This window comes from Alternaria metachromatica (genome assembly GCF_023757995.1).
Source record: "Alternaria metachromatica strain BMP 0045 chromosome Unknown scaffold_17, whole genome shotgun sequence".
NCBI classification, from domain to species: Eukaryota; Fungi; Ascomycota; class Dothideomycetes; order Pleosporales; family Pleosporaceae; genus Alternaria; species Alternaria metachromatica.
In genome coordinates, this window is record NW_026055508.1 from 554,564 (window position 1) to 569,257 (window position 14,694).

Below are 14,694 nucleotides of genomic sequence, written 5' to 3' on the forward strand. Positions count from 1 at the left end.
TGGCAGTAGCCTATCTCCAAGGCACACTCTGCACACGTGCTGCAAGTCGCACATTAAATGCCTACTAATAATCATACATCCTAGAAGAAAACCCTCCCAACCGATCAGCGACGTCGGTCCCGGCTACGGCTCCGAGAAGTGCGACTCCTCCGCCTACGTCTATCCCTATCATCACGACCCCTATCTCTGCTGCGCTCGCGACTCCTCTCCCTAGGCTTGCGATCGCGCTCCCGATCTTTATCCTCGGCCTCAGCAGCGGGAGCACCGCCAGGTTGGTAGCAGTCAGACTCCAAACGCCTACTACCACGGTCTCTACCGCCATCCCAGCGGTCATAGTCTCGAGCCCTGTAGCCACGCGCACGATCACGGCTATCATCACGCTTGCGAGGCCGACTATCATCGCGCTTGCGGTCACGGCTGTCTTCGCGCTTCCGAGCACTGCCATTTCCAGCACCTCCACCGCCACCGGGTACATAACGGTCGATGTTCTCGGGGCTTCTGGAGCGACGGCGGCGCCCAGATGCAGGGGATCTCTCGCGCTCACGACGGCCGCCTCGTGAGCGGGAACGTTCTCTATCTCTGCGACGCTCCTCTCGAGGTGGCGACGGGCTGCGCGTTTCATAGCGTGACTTGCGGCGGCTGGTGTGAGTCTCTCGTGAGCGGCTGCGACTCTCGCGGCGGGACGGCTTCTCATCTCGGTCGTCGCGATCGCGTCGTCTACCGTCATTTGAGGGCCGGTAGGAGTGTCTATCATCGTCACGTCGAGAGCGGCGGTCGTCGTCGAAGCGCGAGCCACGCCTGTCGTACCGACTTCCGCGAGATTGCGATCGGTTTCTGCTACGCTCCCTCGTGCTGCGCGCGACACTGGGGGACCTGCCGCGCTTTGAAGGCAACTCAGGTCGCTTGCCATCCCATCGGCCCTTGTCAGCCTCTGTTGCGGATGGGGCATCGGTCATAGTGGTGTCTTCATCCTTCGCAGCCGCATTTGGCGTACCTGGAGCGGGGGACTTTGCGTCTTTGCTGGGTGACCTTTCAGGTCTGCTGTCAAGCCTGTCCAGCCGAGCCTTCACGGGATCGCGGGGAACAAGCGACTTGGGAGGCTGAGCTTTTCGCATAGGTGGTTCCAGTGATTCTGATCGCGGAAGCAGAGGCCTCCGTTGTCGTGAATTCTTCATCTGCTCACTTTCCTGTAGCAGGAGCGCCAATGCCGTCTCATCGTCAACTTTGATGTCTTCAGGCTTGATCGACAGACGGCGTTCAGGCGACCTGGTCTTTGACCTGCTCCTTCGCCTGCTCCTGTCTCGTCCACGCCGGTCCCTTTCACGATCGGGAGTCCTGCTACGGCCACGACCGCTGCGATGGCGACCGCCGCGATCTCGGTCATGCTCCTCTTGTAGGCGGCGCTCTCGCTCAGCGTCTTCTTCGCGGATCTTCTTGAGACGGGCTTCTCGGCTCTTCTCATGCTCCTCTCGCTCCTTCTCGCGGCGTAGACGCTCCTCTTCTCTCTCCTTGTCGATTCTCTCTCGGTCCTTGCGTCGGCGCTCTTCGTCTTCTTTGTCGCGCTCTTCACGCTCTTTGCGCCTGCGCTCCTTCTCCTCTTGTCGCGCCTTCTCACGGGCTTCGTCCTCTTCCTTCTCGCGGCGCTTGCGCTCTTCCTTCTTTGCCCTCTCCTCACGTTCTCTCTCGCGCTCTGCCTCTAGCTCCTTTTCTCTCCGGGCCTCACGCTTCTCTCGACGAGCGTCTGCTTCCTTGGCCCATTCCTCTTCGCTCTTACTGCCTCGCATCTCCTCTTCAGCAGCCGCCTCAGCGCCTATTTCGGCAATGCGGTACTCGCGCATTTTCGGTACGCCATGCTCATCAATCAGTTTGTCCAGCAGGGTGTTGACCGTGTTCATAATGTTGCCGTAGATGTCGCTGCGCTCACCCGCGCCTTCTATAAGTGTAGTCGCCATTCGGGGATCCTTGGACAGCAGCGAGGGATTTCGGTCGGTTTCGCGGTCGACGAGCTCCTTGAGAGCGGCTTGCAGTTCATCCTTAGCAGGCTGGCACGCGAAGGTTAGCCTGGCATATAGTAATAATCAATCGTTGGCCACCTACTCCTGACACATATTGCTTCATCAAGTCTCTGCGTATGTCGTCGTATGCGCCCTTCTTACGGAACATGTGCACCAGGCTGTCGATGGCCGATCGCTTCGCCTGTGAGAGCGGCAGTTCCGATGGCCTCAACTTTTTGCGCATAGTCGCAGCTCCATCGCTTTCACTTGGGCGCTTGCGGCCGACTTCTGCCATGGTTGATTTTACGTGATTGCGATCAGTCGTTTTGTGTCGTTTGTGTTGCGGCCCGGCGCATCAAGACGGGGGTGGGAAAGGCTGGCGAGCAGCGAATGACGTAGGGGCCTAGGCTGGTGCGCCAGCTCAAAATGGCAATAGTGAATGTATTGAAGAGCGAAAGCTAAAAAGTGAGCGACAGTATCAGGAGAGGCGCGAAGGCGGCATTGTCGCGGAGGTGAGGTCGGCGGACCTTGGTTCCGCATCCGCGTGGGTGGTTCGTTCTTGGCGTTCCGGAGCTTGACGATGGAGCATCGCAGCCCAGAAACCCAGGACTGGTACAGCGGTGACAACGCGCCCTCACGACACCCGCCCCGATTGCTGCTGCAGCACAGAAGGAGTCTTCCACACCGACACAACTACCACGACTACACCCGCTCACCATGGTCCACAAGATCCTCTTCTGGAGCGGCTTCGGTACGTCCCCAACCGCCCGCGCATACCCCAAAGGCCTCTACTGACGACATACACCAGGCGTTGCCGCCCGGCTATGGCAACTCGGCATTGAGATGCGCCCGCTCTTCAACAAGGAATCCCTCTGGGTTTACCCCCTCTACGCCGGCGCCGGTGGCAGCTTCGGCTACTGGCTCACTGGCGTTGAGAACCGACAATTCCGCCTCCTAGCCGACCGACGAGACGCTCTACTCGAGAAGCGGGCGCGGAGGAAGGAGCGAGAGCAGGCCGCTGGTACCTCTTAGGCGGCCGTGGCCTGCAATGGCAAGAGACAGTGGTGTGAGGGGTAGGGGAAGCTGGGACTAGGCATCGCACGCACGGCCAGAGCGTCATCTCAACTACAATGGGACTGAGACTATCATGCGCTACTTCCAGCGCCCATGATGAGCGTATATGGGCATGCAATATGAGCGGGGTTGAATGCGTTGAGAGCAGCCTTCTACCACATCCTGGCTGGCAACTCATTCTGTACAAATTTCATTTCAAACCAACTACAAATGCAAAATCTCGATCAAACACCTATGCCAAATTGTGCTCAAAATGCGAGATATTGCCTAGTCGCGTAACGCGTGACACCCTAATGGATTAGTGCATGACTCCTGCCTCTGCTATTCTGAGCTCATGGAAGGGCATCCACCTTTGCGAACACCCTGTCAACATCACCATGACTTGATAAACCCGCGCCACGACCCATGTGGTCAACCATCATTGCACGCATCTCGTCATGTCTGCCGAGAACTTCCTTTCGCCTAACGGCGACCACGCAACGCCGTCTTCGCCGATGTCCAACGGCAACCTCAAAAGCAAAGGCATCGTTGTGTTCTCAGGCGGAAGCGCTGCGAACAATCTAGTCGACGTGTTCAAGAAAGTCAGAGAAGACAAAAGATGCCCGCTGAGCTATGTCATCCCTATCAGTGATAACGGCGGCAGCTCGTCTGAGCTGATACGCGTCTTCGGAGGTCCAGGTATGCGCCGTCTGAGGCAGGAACGACACAACGTTGACGTTTGCAGGTATCGGTGATGTGAGAAGTACGCGAATGTTCTTCGAGAACAATGATGTAGATGTTGACTTTTCTAGGTCGTCTTGTCCGCCTAATCCCGGATGACCCCGATCACGATGACAGCGAGAAAGCAGCTATCAAGACCTTCTTCAACCACAGATTGCCCAAAGAACGGTCTTCAGCCCGAGATGAATGGCTGCAGATCGTAGAGGCTGAGCATGCACTCTGGACGAATATCTCGACGTCGAAGAAAGAACTCATACGATCGATACTCAATGTTGTCGCATACGAGATCGTCAAGCGTCGCCGGCCATCATCGAGTTTTGACTTCTCAGGTGCAAGTATCGGTAACTTGTTTCTCACTGGGTATGTAATTGATCCACTACAGCATTGTGCTTTTTCCCATCCATATTATCCACAATCCTGATTTCAATGTCTCTGTCACGTTTACCATCGCGCATCCTCTTCAGCGCACCTACCCGCATCAAACTCCTCGAAGCTGACACTCACAGCGCTCGACTCTTCACTGGTTCATTTGAGTCAGCCATCTACCTACTCTCCAGCATCTGTTCTGTGCCTAGTCACACGTCAGTCTTACCTGCGATCAACACCAACTTCACGCACCACATCTCAGTCAGCCTCGCAAACGGCGACACCATCACCGGCCAGAACTCCATCTCACACCCTTCCATATCCACAGCCTTGGTATCGGGAGGTGCACCAATAATCGATGAGACCGAACAGCACGATCGAATCGAGGATGCCAATTTACCCGGATCTTTACCGACTCTTCGAAAGCAGTACATCACCTTCTCCAAAGCGGATGAAGAGGAGTTGCCCGCCAGGATCGAAAGGCTTTGGTATATCAACCCCTACGGCCAAGAGATCCGACTTTCCGCGAACCCAACGGTGCTCAATGCATTGAACGACGCGCAGGCCGTGATATACAGCATCGGCTCGCTCTACACATCCATCATCCCTTCATTGGTTCTCAAAGGTATCGGCGAAGCCATCAGCAACCCCGCAATTCGCTACAAGATCCTCATCCTCAACTCGACCATCGATCGCGAGACCGGACCGTCATCCAACCCATACTCTGCCCTTGACTTCATAGCTGCCATCGCGAAAGCATGTGAAGACTCCAAGAGCGTATTTGGGCCACTGGATAAGAGTCAATACAAGAAGTATGTGACGCACATCATACATCTCCAAGGGCCAGGCACTCCAGCGGTCGATCGAGACGAGCTTAAGAGTATTGGCATTGAACCAATTCGTGTCTATGGAAAGAAACATGAGGGCGAGAACTTTGTTAGGTATGATGGTACGGCTTTGATCCAAGCGCTTGAGGTTACGATGGGGAAGAGGGATCCGAGGATGCCTAGTCGACGGAATACGTTAGAGGGGCCGGCGAGGTGAACGAGGATGCGGAATACTTTTGGCAGTCGCGCGTTAATCCGCAGAAATACTCGGTCGACTAATCGTTTCCGACAGCTTGAGTGGGTGCCTGGTGGTCTTTGTTGGTTTTATATGTGCCAAGCAGGTATCTCTACATCAAGCGCAGATCTTACTCTTTCGGGACGCCCCTTCATCCCGTCTCTCTGTCCTGCCACTCCGACTGACCTATGATGCATCGCAATCTACACGGCTATAGTTTGCTCGCAATGTTAGGGACGCGAAAGCTCCCATTGAAAGCGCATATATCTGGTTGCTGGCCCCATAACCTTCACCAGCTTTCTCATAATGCAGACTTCAACAACTCCATCACCAGCAAACTGTCATGGGCTCCATGTTTTCATCAATCAACTCATCCAAACCTTCGAAAACAGACTCTAAGCCTCCTTATGATGGCCCGAATCGATACCCGTATGTGCGTAACGGCCAGCTTGTCCCCGTCGAAGCGAATCCCACCATTTGGTACGAACGCTTGTTTGAGGTTGCAGACTGTGTACAACACCAAGACAAGGACAAAGTCATCATATTCACCCCCATCTGCGATGAAGACAACGGCTTTTATCCAGACCCCAGATCGAGGCATGGCTGGCCCATCAAGCGCTTGCGAAAGGCGTACGAGCTGCTCGGTGGACCACACCCGCGCATCGTTCGGTACGTATGATTCTGCCCGTGTACTTGGCCGCGCTCAATTTTTTAGGTATATCGGCGCGCTGTACAGCACTTCAGGTGATGGCGTAGTCGTTGAAAGACTGGTGCCAGGCCAACTCAAGAGGTGCGAGGTGCCTGCGATGACAGTGCCTGTAGCAGCGCAAACGATGTCGCACGACGATAATATTATGTTATCGCTGTATTACCGATGGGCAATACAAGCACTCTCCGCCTTCCAGTTCATGCATGCTAGATCCATGGTCATTGGGTTCTTCTCATCGCAACTCGTGTGGATACGCCCGGACTTCTCGCTCGCAGTGGGTGGATTCATCAGCGCTAGTGCACAGGAGATAGAGGATGAGCTCCATAAAGATGCTGAAGAAGACACTAAAGCGGCCCGACGAGAGCATGACTTGATGTTTGGAAATGTGCCAGAGATAGAGAACAGCCCTAGCTGCGGTTGGAGCGAGGGTGAGTGGGCAGCGGACGACATGATATATGATATGGTACATGGTGAGGATTCTTTTGATGAAAGTTACTACACAGGAGGTGTACAAGGGAGTGTAAAGGCAGACCTGTGAGTATGCGCGAACCACGGTGTACGCACAAAAGATTACTGATTCTTATCTTCACACTCTAGCTTCTACTGGGCTACATTCGTCTGGCGACTCATGACGAACGACTTCACTGCTGTGTCGCCATCGCATCGTGGGCCTTTTCGTGGGCTATGGGAGCCTGCATGGCCCATGGAAGGAGGCTATAAAATCGAAGACTCGCCAAATATATCCAACATTATCGATGAGAGAGAACGGCGCAAACTTTTCCAGCAGCTAGAGAGAGCTAGATTGGGACATGTCCTGGTCGGCGCTTGGAATAATCGATATGGCAGCGTGGATGAGGTCGTTCGTGATATCGAGTTGGCGGCAGCTGAGGTGGGCATAACCATCTCTGGCGACGAGGTTGACATTGGTGAGAAGTGGGAGGATGTTTTCGAGTTCAAGGACGGGAAGCTGAGTTTCAAAGTTAGATCTGATTAGGACAAGCTTGATGGGGCTGCCAAGCAGGTATCATTGGCACGGTTCACGAGGCGCGATGGCGCTTGCCTCAAACGGCAACACCTGGGTCAGTGTATATAGTACGCAATGTATCGCGATTTGTGACTTTTAGCATCCTTTCTCGCTGCCTCATGGGTTCGGCAACTTCATATCTTAACGGGCCGCAGCCTCAAGACGAAGAGCGAACGATTGCAACGCAGTCGCCATTCTATCCCCCCGAAGCCAGCATAGAGCTAGAAGACACGAGAAGATGGTACTGTGATTTCTGGCAACATGCATGCGCAGTACCTCACAAAGATGGGAAGAGCATCATCATCTACGAACCGAAAGATGACGATACCAGGGCTAGACCAGAATGGGGGATCAAGCGGCTACGGAAAGCTTATGAGCTGCTTGGCGAAGGGCATCCAAGGATTGTTCGGTATGTGAAGTGCTGAGTTTTACTGTGATGACGTTAACGCGATGGTAGGCGTACCGGCCTTGTGTATAGCGACGCCGGTAACGGAGTAATCGTCGAAAGACTTGAACCAGGACCCCACTGGGGTGATCTTCCTGCCATGACTGTGCCTGTTCCAATAGAGCCTTCAAGAGAGGACCGCATCATGCTGGCCCTGTACTATCGGTGGGCCTTACAGTCGCTATCCGCCATCAGCTACCTCCACTCTCGCTCTATATACCTGACGTTCTTCTCGTCTACCAATGTGTGGTTGCGGCGCGATTACTCACTGGCTATCTCAGGTTTCATCAGCATTGATGGCCCAGAGCTTGATGCCGATAGTAGACGAGAGGCTTGGAGAAAGGAGAAGCGGTACGAGAGACGAGAGCGAAGAGTCCGGGAATGGCGCGCTGCGGGGGCTCCAATCTCAGAATATCCTAGTGACGAGAGTGAGAGCGAGAGCGAAGACGGGAGCGAAGATATCCCGGAAGACTTTTCCGGTGGTTGGGATACTTGTGAATGGGCGGGAGATGGCGGCACTATATACTACGACGACTATCCCACGGAGTTTCCTCGAACGTGTGGAAGTCATCGTGAGTCCTTGTGAGTAATCAGCATTTTCGCATACGTCAAGACTTATGTGCGGCGGTTTGCTGACTACACAATTCCGACACAGATTCTACTGGGCGACCTTTGTCTGGGAACTTATGACAAATACTCACACGGCCGAAGCGCACTGTAAACGGGGTATAGATTGGGACCCGTTCTCTTCGCCTGACGGCGGCCCACCAAAGCCAGCAAATGACTGGCGTGATCAGCTCCAAGTGTTAGAAGAGGCTAGGCTTGGAAGTGTTTTGCTCAAAGCCTGGAAGAGCGAGTACGAAAGCGCAGAGCAGGCTGCCGAAGATGTCAGAAAGATTGCGGAGAAGATGGGTATCAAGATCGTCAGCAGTGCGTCGGAAGTCGATGACGCTTGGGCGAACGTGTCCCAGCAGGATGAAGTTGATATCGGCGAGCCTTGGGAGGACGTTTTCGAACTAGACGAAGCCAAAGAGAGGTGGGGCGCTCGAACGCTTAGGTTCAAGCGGCAAGGCACACATGTGAATTTGCCTGTGGCAGGATAGAAGGCAAGACTAGGGCCATAAGCCGGTCATGCTTGTCGTTACGTATCGGGCGCGCACTTTATCCAGTATGCATCGTGTTCGAAGACCCCGTTCTGAGGCGAGAAATATCCGTATCCTCCTCGCTCGTGGTCCTTCAGTACCCTTCATGCATGATTTGCAAGCGAGGCAGGCAGTTGTTGGCGACACGTAAACGAACCAGACTGCCATCGTAACGTTCTGAGGCTCTGCGACGCTGGTTATGTGACACACCATGACACCCCCGCGCATGCATTGCATATCGCCCGACAGATCAAATTATCAAGAAACCTGTCTCCGGCTGCTGGAAGGTCATCCCAACATGCTCTCATCGGATCGTCTAGTGTTGATCGCAAGCTGTCAGTCACTGCTTCGGAGTGTGTAACCGAAAGCGTGATTAAGATCGTCCTGTAATGCCACGCCATCTTGCCTCTGCCGCGGCCTGCCGGATGTGAGAGCTTGGCTGTCGAAGGATCAGTCTGGCGGTCAAGGCAACGATACCGAGTTGGCGGGATGCTGCGTTCGTGCGGGGTGGGTAGGCAAGCCGTGATGCTCGCCCGTGTCTCAGATATGTACGTACCCGCAGATCGTACCAGCGAGATGCCGAGCCTCTCAAGTGCCGTGTGGCTCGGAGAGTAGTTTCATACCAATCATGATGTTCCGTGCTTTCGGTGCGCTTCAATCTGTTCTTCAGCAGATTTGTCGGTGTCAAGCCTGGTACAGGATTGCATCCTAGCTCAGGTGGCTGTTTGCGGGCGCATGATTGCTCAATGGAAGTCACTTGTGTAACTACTGGCTCGGCCCGGAAACATGATCATGCTCCTCAAAACGCGAAGAGATGATTTAAGCCGACATATCCGGTCCGAGACTGATATGGAGAATCTTCATGATAGATGTGCATGAGCGAGGGCGTGTCTGCGTCCGGTGAGCGAAGATCATGGAGCTCAACGATGTTGTATATCTATGGCGGCTACTCGTAAGAGCGGCATTCGCTCTCACCTATTAGAACCGATTCTGGAACACGGTTGTGGTGTTGCAACCCAGACGTGCATAAGGCTGCGTGTCAAAGATGTCATCCAGCCGCGTATATGCATGTCATGCGCCGTGGATCCGGTGTGTTCGATAGGCTTCCAAAAGCGATCAAGTCCGCGAGCTTCCGGCAAGAAGGACATTGGTTGGATAGAGAGCTGAAGATTGGAGGGCGGCACGAGGTGCATGGAAGGGCGTCGAACTGCAGTAAACAGGTCGACAGCAACGCGATGTGCAGTAGTAGATCGACGCTGCGCGAACGCGCGCTGAGCCGCACCGAAGAACGGTCTGAATTCCCTGTTGGAGTGTAGGTGGATTAACATCGGATGGAAAGATCGAATCGCACTGCGATACACCAAAGGGCGATGTACCAGAATGTTTGACATACGACACGCCCAGCAGTGATGCAAGCGGGGCTGAGTGGTATAAGTGCAGACACAGATAAGGGGTCGACATGCGTATCACCAGGTACAACTACCAGTGACCGAAAGACTTCGGTGTAACCAGCGGGTTCTTACCTCGACTTGCGGGTGGTGATTGGATGCGTTGACGGAGCGAAACGAAGGGCAAGCAGGCGGGTTGGACGTCAGCAGGACGCTGGCTCAGCCATCGATACTCGTTACTCAAAGAAGGGGTCCTCATTTTTCCCGTTCACCTCGCGATGGTGGCTTGTAGTGGTCAGTTGCCTTCTTTTGGCTGGCTCCAGGGCTCGCGACGAAAGGGGGTGTTGAGTGGTGCACGGACCAAAGGCGGGGTCATGACGCCCCGTTAGCGTGGTCAATCAATGATCGCTTCTTCTGCACTGGCACGGTGAACGTTCCTCACACTTCGACGACTTCACGCATTCAGCTCCACGGAGGGCGGGCTAAGAAAGCACAAATTACATCTATCATTCGCTGCGGATCCCAACCATTGCAGCTGTAATGCGTATGGACCTTATCCAATATTCACCACCACCACCATCAGGCTGCATACAACAACAGGCAGCCGCTATGAGCCCTCAAATATGCATGCGCATGGCTGATGCAGATTGCATACGATCTTTCACTGGTCCGGTCAGATTTGAGCCTCAAGCCGTATAGCAACGAAGCTATGCTGCGCGTTCACGCAAGAGGGCGGGGTTATTTGCCTGTTTGTCCCCCTCAGCCTGGTGGCTTAGACCGGTGAGAGCCTTGATATCACCCTCAAGTGGGGCTTGCGAGTGCCCTTCGATACGACCAATCAACGCTTGTTTCATGTATACCCCCCGGGGAAACGACTGGATGTGGGTGTTGTGCTCCGAGAGGGACCACAACCTCGCTTGCATCAACAAAGTGTTACTACTGCTCCAGGCAAATATCAAGAGCTACAAGCTTGCAGTATGACAAGAAATTTCCCAATCTATATCTTCGGTCAACGTCCTCCTGTTTCTGCCTTAGACTTCTTAGTTCGCCCTGTCATTCACTTCCCGTGTCTTCATCATATTGCTCTGCCTTTCTCGATCATCGGCCAAGTCTTCAGTCACTTGAGCATCTAGCCATCGGCTATACCTCCTTCGTTGAACATCTACCTCCTATAGCCTTCGCGAACCATTCAATGGCGACTCCGCAGCAGGCACAGTACCAGGGTCAGGTACCCCATTCACATCAGAATGTCAGCCAACCACGACAAGTCCCAAATGGTCAGCAGAGCTCTGGACAACAGCAGAACTTTGGACAGACCCAGCAGAGGCCAGCTCAGCCCCAACAGCAACCTCTAAACCCATACGCCAACTACGATCCCCAATTGGCTTCCTTCATCTTAGAGAAGCCAAGGAACGCCACTTCCTGGGAGGATGCCACACCTGAGCAACAACACGTCGCACTCCAGGAACTCCACAGCGAACTGCACAAGTTTCGTCGAAACCATAATAACGTCAAGAAGGCCATGAACGAGATCCCTTCCCCAAACTGTCGCCGAATCATCAACGAGCTCGTTGAGGACCAGAACGTTGAGCTTGCGAGATACAATAGAACCATCCAATACAGAATTGCAAGCGTTGTAAACAAATGGCGTTCGGTCAACCGTCGAGAAAGGCAGCTAGTGCGTGTAGACATCATTCTGGAGACTGAGCCTTCCGGGTTTCAAGAGCCTATGCAAGCGAGACCTGTCGGAGGAGGAGCGAGCAATGGGCCCCAAGATGCAAACAAGAACAAGCAATCAGGAAACTCGCAAGGTCAACAATTCCCGAACCCGTCTAACAACCCCGGCCAAAACATGCCACAGCAACAAAGACCTCCCCAACAGCAGCAACATCAACATCCTGGCCCGCAAAACTTCGGACAGCATCCTCCAAACCCGGGCCACATGAACCCAATGCCAGGTCCTGGAGGTCCTCCTCCTCCACCCCCGCCTCCGGGGATGCCTGCACCACACGACATAGGTCGTCCACCACCCCCGCCGCATGGTGGAGCGGGCCAACCCATGCCGGGCGCGCCCGTGCAGCTTCCTCTGCCTCCTCATGGCCAGCCCCATGGCCCGCCCTTTGGTCAAATGCCAATGCCTGGTGCCTTTCCAGACCAGATGCACATTCCGCCAGTGGGCATGAGGCACGTCCCAGGCCTGAATCCTGATCACTTCAGACATCAGAAGAAAAACCATAGGGTTCGTCGCGATGTTTCTGGCTCATCGTCCGACAGTGACTCCTGGGAGTCTGAGTCGGAAGATTCCAGCTTTGTCAACATTGAACATGATCACTTAGATGTTGATCGACGTGGACGAGGACGTCAGCGGCCCGGCAAGAGATCGAAGAAGACTCAGAGACATCGATCACTCAGCAAAGCTAGAGCCCTCAGCCGTAGTCGTAGCCGAAGCCGTGCACGCAAGAACAACGTCGATCCATATGTCGCAAAAACCACCCGTCGACACCGGGCTTCAGACATAATTGATGATCAACGCAATGGGAGGCATAGCCCAGAGTCCTTCACTACCGACTCTTCTCGGTCTTCTCACAACAAAGTGCCGCCTGTTCATATCCACTTGAGCACCAACAATATTGTGGAAGACCGAACACGTTCCGGCAATGCCTCCCCGGTTGGCCTCTCCAACGAGAAGAAGAAGAGATCCGGAAAGTACTACTCCTCGCACGGCATGGCTAGGGAGACCTCCAACTCATCGTCAGAGCGTGGAAGCGGCACAGAGTCTATGAACACTACATCCGCCCACACAGCAGATGACGGTATCTTTGACGCTCCTATACGCCGCCGCCCTTCTTTCACGCACGTTCATCGTCGCCAGAAAGTCTCTTACGGAAGAAGGTCACCCAACCCATTCGGCCAGCCGCACCCCAGCCACATCTACGACGAAGATGTTGACCACCGTCGGGTACAGAAGGTCAGATACCACAAGGAGACAGTAGACGACTACCCACAACCCCGCAGCCCACGCACGCACATGCACGAGCCTGAGTCGTACTTCGATGACTACCCAGTCCACACTACTCGTCCAAGCCTGCCAAATCGTCGCGCAACCATGGCTAACCCACCCACCATGCATAATCCGTTTGCGCAGTCGCACTTCCCACCCAAGCCAGTGCGCGCCTCATCATACCTCGCGGATAGACACGAGCCAGGCTACAGCTACCCTCAACCGCGTGCGCTCGCCGATCGAGACGAGCCGGATGACCGATTTGGGCTGAGTGATCTCCATGCGGCTCTTGAACATATGCAGGACAAGAAAGAGCGATCTGCCAGACGCTCGAACATGATGGGCAGGAGGGACTCGGCCTTCCAGTATGAAGATGATGAGTGGCATGCTAGGGTGCCGTTGGGTGGGCGACGTGGAGGTTATGGTGGGTATTAGGTGATACGCATGTTCTTTCTTTCTCGCTTCTCTTCTCGATACCTTATCGTCCTTATGAGTGTGTCGGTCTTTCGGCGATACGTTATGGCAGGTGTACTGCTTCTACTCAACTCTTCGCGTGGGACTTTCTTGGTCTAGGGTACAACATCACAGCGTCACCAGTCTATCGGTTTTGGGTAGGTATCTTGGATATACTATCTCAATCTACATCGCATACCGGCATTGGTTACATTCTCTTCAGCATGACAATTTGATACCGAGTGAACCAAGTCCACTAGCCCTGATCCAGCTAGGAAGGTGTAAGCACCTTTCTTAGCTCTCTTCAATCTCAGCATGGATGCTGCTATCCTTCATAATACACTCACCATACACGGCGAGTAATGACTCAAGATTAGTCTTTGCATAAAAGTGATTTTCAACGAGAAGACCACTTCGAGCATAATACGCTGCTTCTTTGTACTTTCCCTGCACGAAGTTGTTGTCCGCGAGCATATTGTATCTGGATGGGACACATTAGCATGACATGAAGAGTACGATCGGGCCCGAATACTTACGCAGATGATAGCAACCAGTCGCGTACGCCCAGTTCGTGCAGTAGATCGACGTAAATGCGAAGCTTTACGCAGGATATTTAACCTTCCACATTACTATAGGTATAGCACAAAGTTCGCTCCGACGCGTCCGGCTCGAGCGCAGGCGCACATGCTTTGCAACTGCAGTCGAAGCCCCATCCTAGCATCAGTGCTGCTTGGCGAGCATCCCTGCTCTTTTCCCAATCTTCCGCGATGTAATTGATCAGGATCTCTTCACCAGCGTTAATCTGTCGTGTAGCAACTAGTCGGGCATAACCTTTAAGATCTGCGCCATTCTCGTCGATGTAAAGTACTGCATTGGGGACGCACGAATGGTTGGCGAAGGATATCGTGCGGTAGACAACTAGGCGGGTGTGCTGGATACCTACACCGGTATAATCACGGAAGTTGAAAGCGTTATACCGACAACGATCTACAAGGTGCTCGACGTCTGTAGCCCTGGTCTTCGAAGTATAGAGCTTGTGGAAGGCTTCCCGATCTTGCCAGCTTAGCTGTGTGTATGCGGTCGTCAAAAGTGCAGTAGTTCTGTTGACTTCTTCGTCGTAGAAAGCGATGACTTCTCTATGCTGCTCCTCGGGCTGCTTGCGTGTGTCGCATTGGAAAAATGCGTTCTCGTCGAGAATGAGAGCGCCTTTCTTGAAGTTTTGCTGTGCCACAAGGCCATTCCCCGCAACAACGTTGGCATCAGTGACGCGTACCTGAGGATGATTTGCTGCCATGTTTATCGTGTGGTTGATGACT

General features: G+C 53.9%; 7 protein-coding genes across 7 annotated transcripts; 5 read left to right on the plus strand and 2 right to left on the minus strand.

Moving 5' to 3' along the window:
- Window positions 1–104: 104 nt before the first annotated feature.
- Window positions 105–2,289, minus strand: J4E83_007195 (uncharacterized protein; the record flags this gene model as incomplete). Its single annotated transcript, XM_049334100.1, has 2 exons — window positions 105–2,042; window positions 2,098–2,289. 2 exons carry the CDS (start codon window positions 2,287–2,289, stop codon window positions 105–107), a joined length of 2,130 nt encoding a protein of 709 aa, XP_049186911.1.
- Window positions 2,290–2,711: 422 nt separating this feature from the next.
- On the plus strand, window positions 2,712–3,026 carry J4E83_007196 (uncharacterized protein; the record flags this gene model as incomplete). Its single annotated transcript, XM_049334101.1, has 2 exons — window positions 2,712–2,745; window positions 2,803–3,026. 2 exons carry the CDS (start codon window positions 2,712–2,714, stop codon window positions 3,024–3,026), a joined length of 258 nt encoding a protein of 85 aa, XP_049186912.1.
- A 536-nt stretch (window positions 3,027–3,562) lies between these two features.
- J4E83_007197 (uncharacterized protein) lies at window positions 3,563–5,198 on the plus strand (the record flags this gene model as incomplete). The annotated part of the gene is made up of 4 exons (XM_049334102.1): window positions 3,563–3,746; window positions 3,793–3,810; window positions 3,860–4,148; window positions 4,295–5,198. 4 exons carry the CDS (start codon window positions 3,563–3,565, stop codon window positions 5,196–5,198), a joined length of 1,395 nt encoding a protein of 464 aa, XP_049186913.1.
- Window positions 5,199–5,559: 361 nt separating this feature from the next.
- J4E83_007198 (uncharacterized protein) lies at window positions 5,560–6,919 on the plus strand (the record flags this gene model as incomplete). Its single annotated transcript, XM_049334103.1, has 2 exons — window positions 5,560–5,885; window positions 6,772–6,919. 2 exons carry the CDS (start codon window positions 5,560–5,562, stop codon window positions 6,917–6,919), a joined length of 474 nt encoding a protein of 157 aa, XP_049186914.1.
- A 575-nt stretch (window positions 6,920–7,494) lies between these two features.
- J4E83_007199 (uncharacterized protein) lies at window positions 7,495–8,497 on the plus strand (the record flags this gene model as incomplete). Its single annotated transcript, XM_049334104.1, has 2 exons — window positions 7,495–7,976; window positions 8,050–8,497. 2 exons carry the CDS (start codon window positions 7,495–7,497, stop codon window positions 8,495–8,497), a joined length of 930 nt encoding a protein of 309 aa, XP_049186915.1.
- Window positions 8,498–11,116: 2,619 nt separating this feature from the next.
- Window positions 11,117–13,360, plus strand: J4E83_007200 (uncharacterized protein; the record flags this gene model as incomplete). Its single annotated transcript, XM_049334105.1, has 1 exon — window positions 11,117–13,360. The coding sequence occupies one exon, from the start codon at window positions 11,117–11,119 to the stop codon at window positions 13,358–13,360; it is 2,244 nt and encodes a 747-aa protein (XP_049186916.1).
- A 631-nt stretch (window positions 13,361–13,991) lies between these two features.
- J4E83_007201 (uncharacterized protein) lies at window positions 13,992–14,672 on the minus strand (the record flags this gene model as incomplete). Its single annotated transcript, XM_049334106.1, has 1 exon — window positions 13,992–14,672. The coding sequence occupies one exon, from the start codon at window positions 14,670–14,672 to the stop codon at window positions 13,992–13,994; it is 681 nt and encodes a 226-aa protein (XP_049186917.1).
- Between the last annotated feature and the right edge of the window lie 22 nt (window positions 14,673–14,694).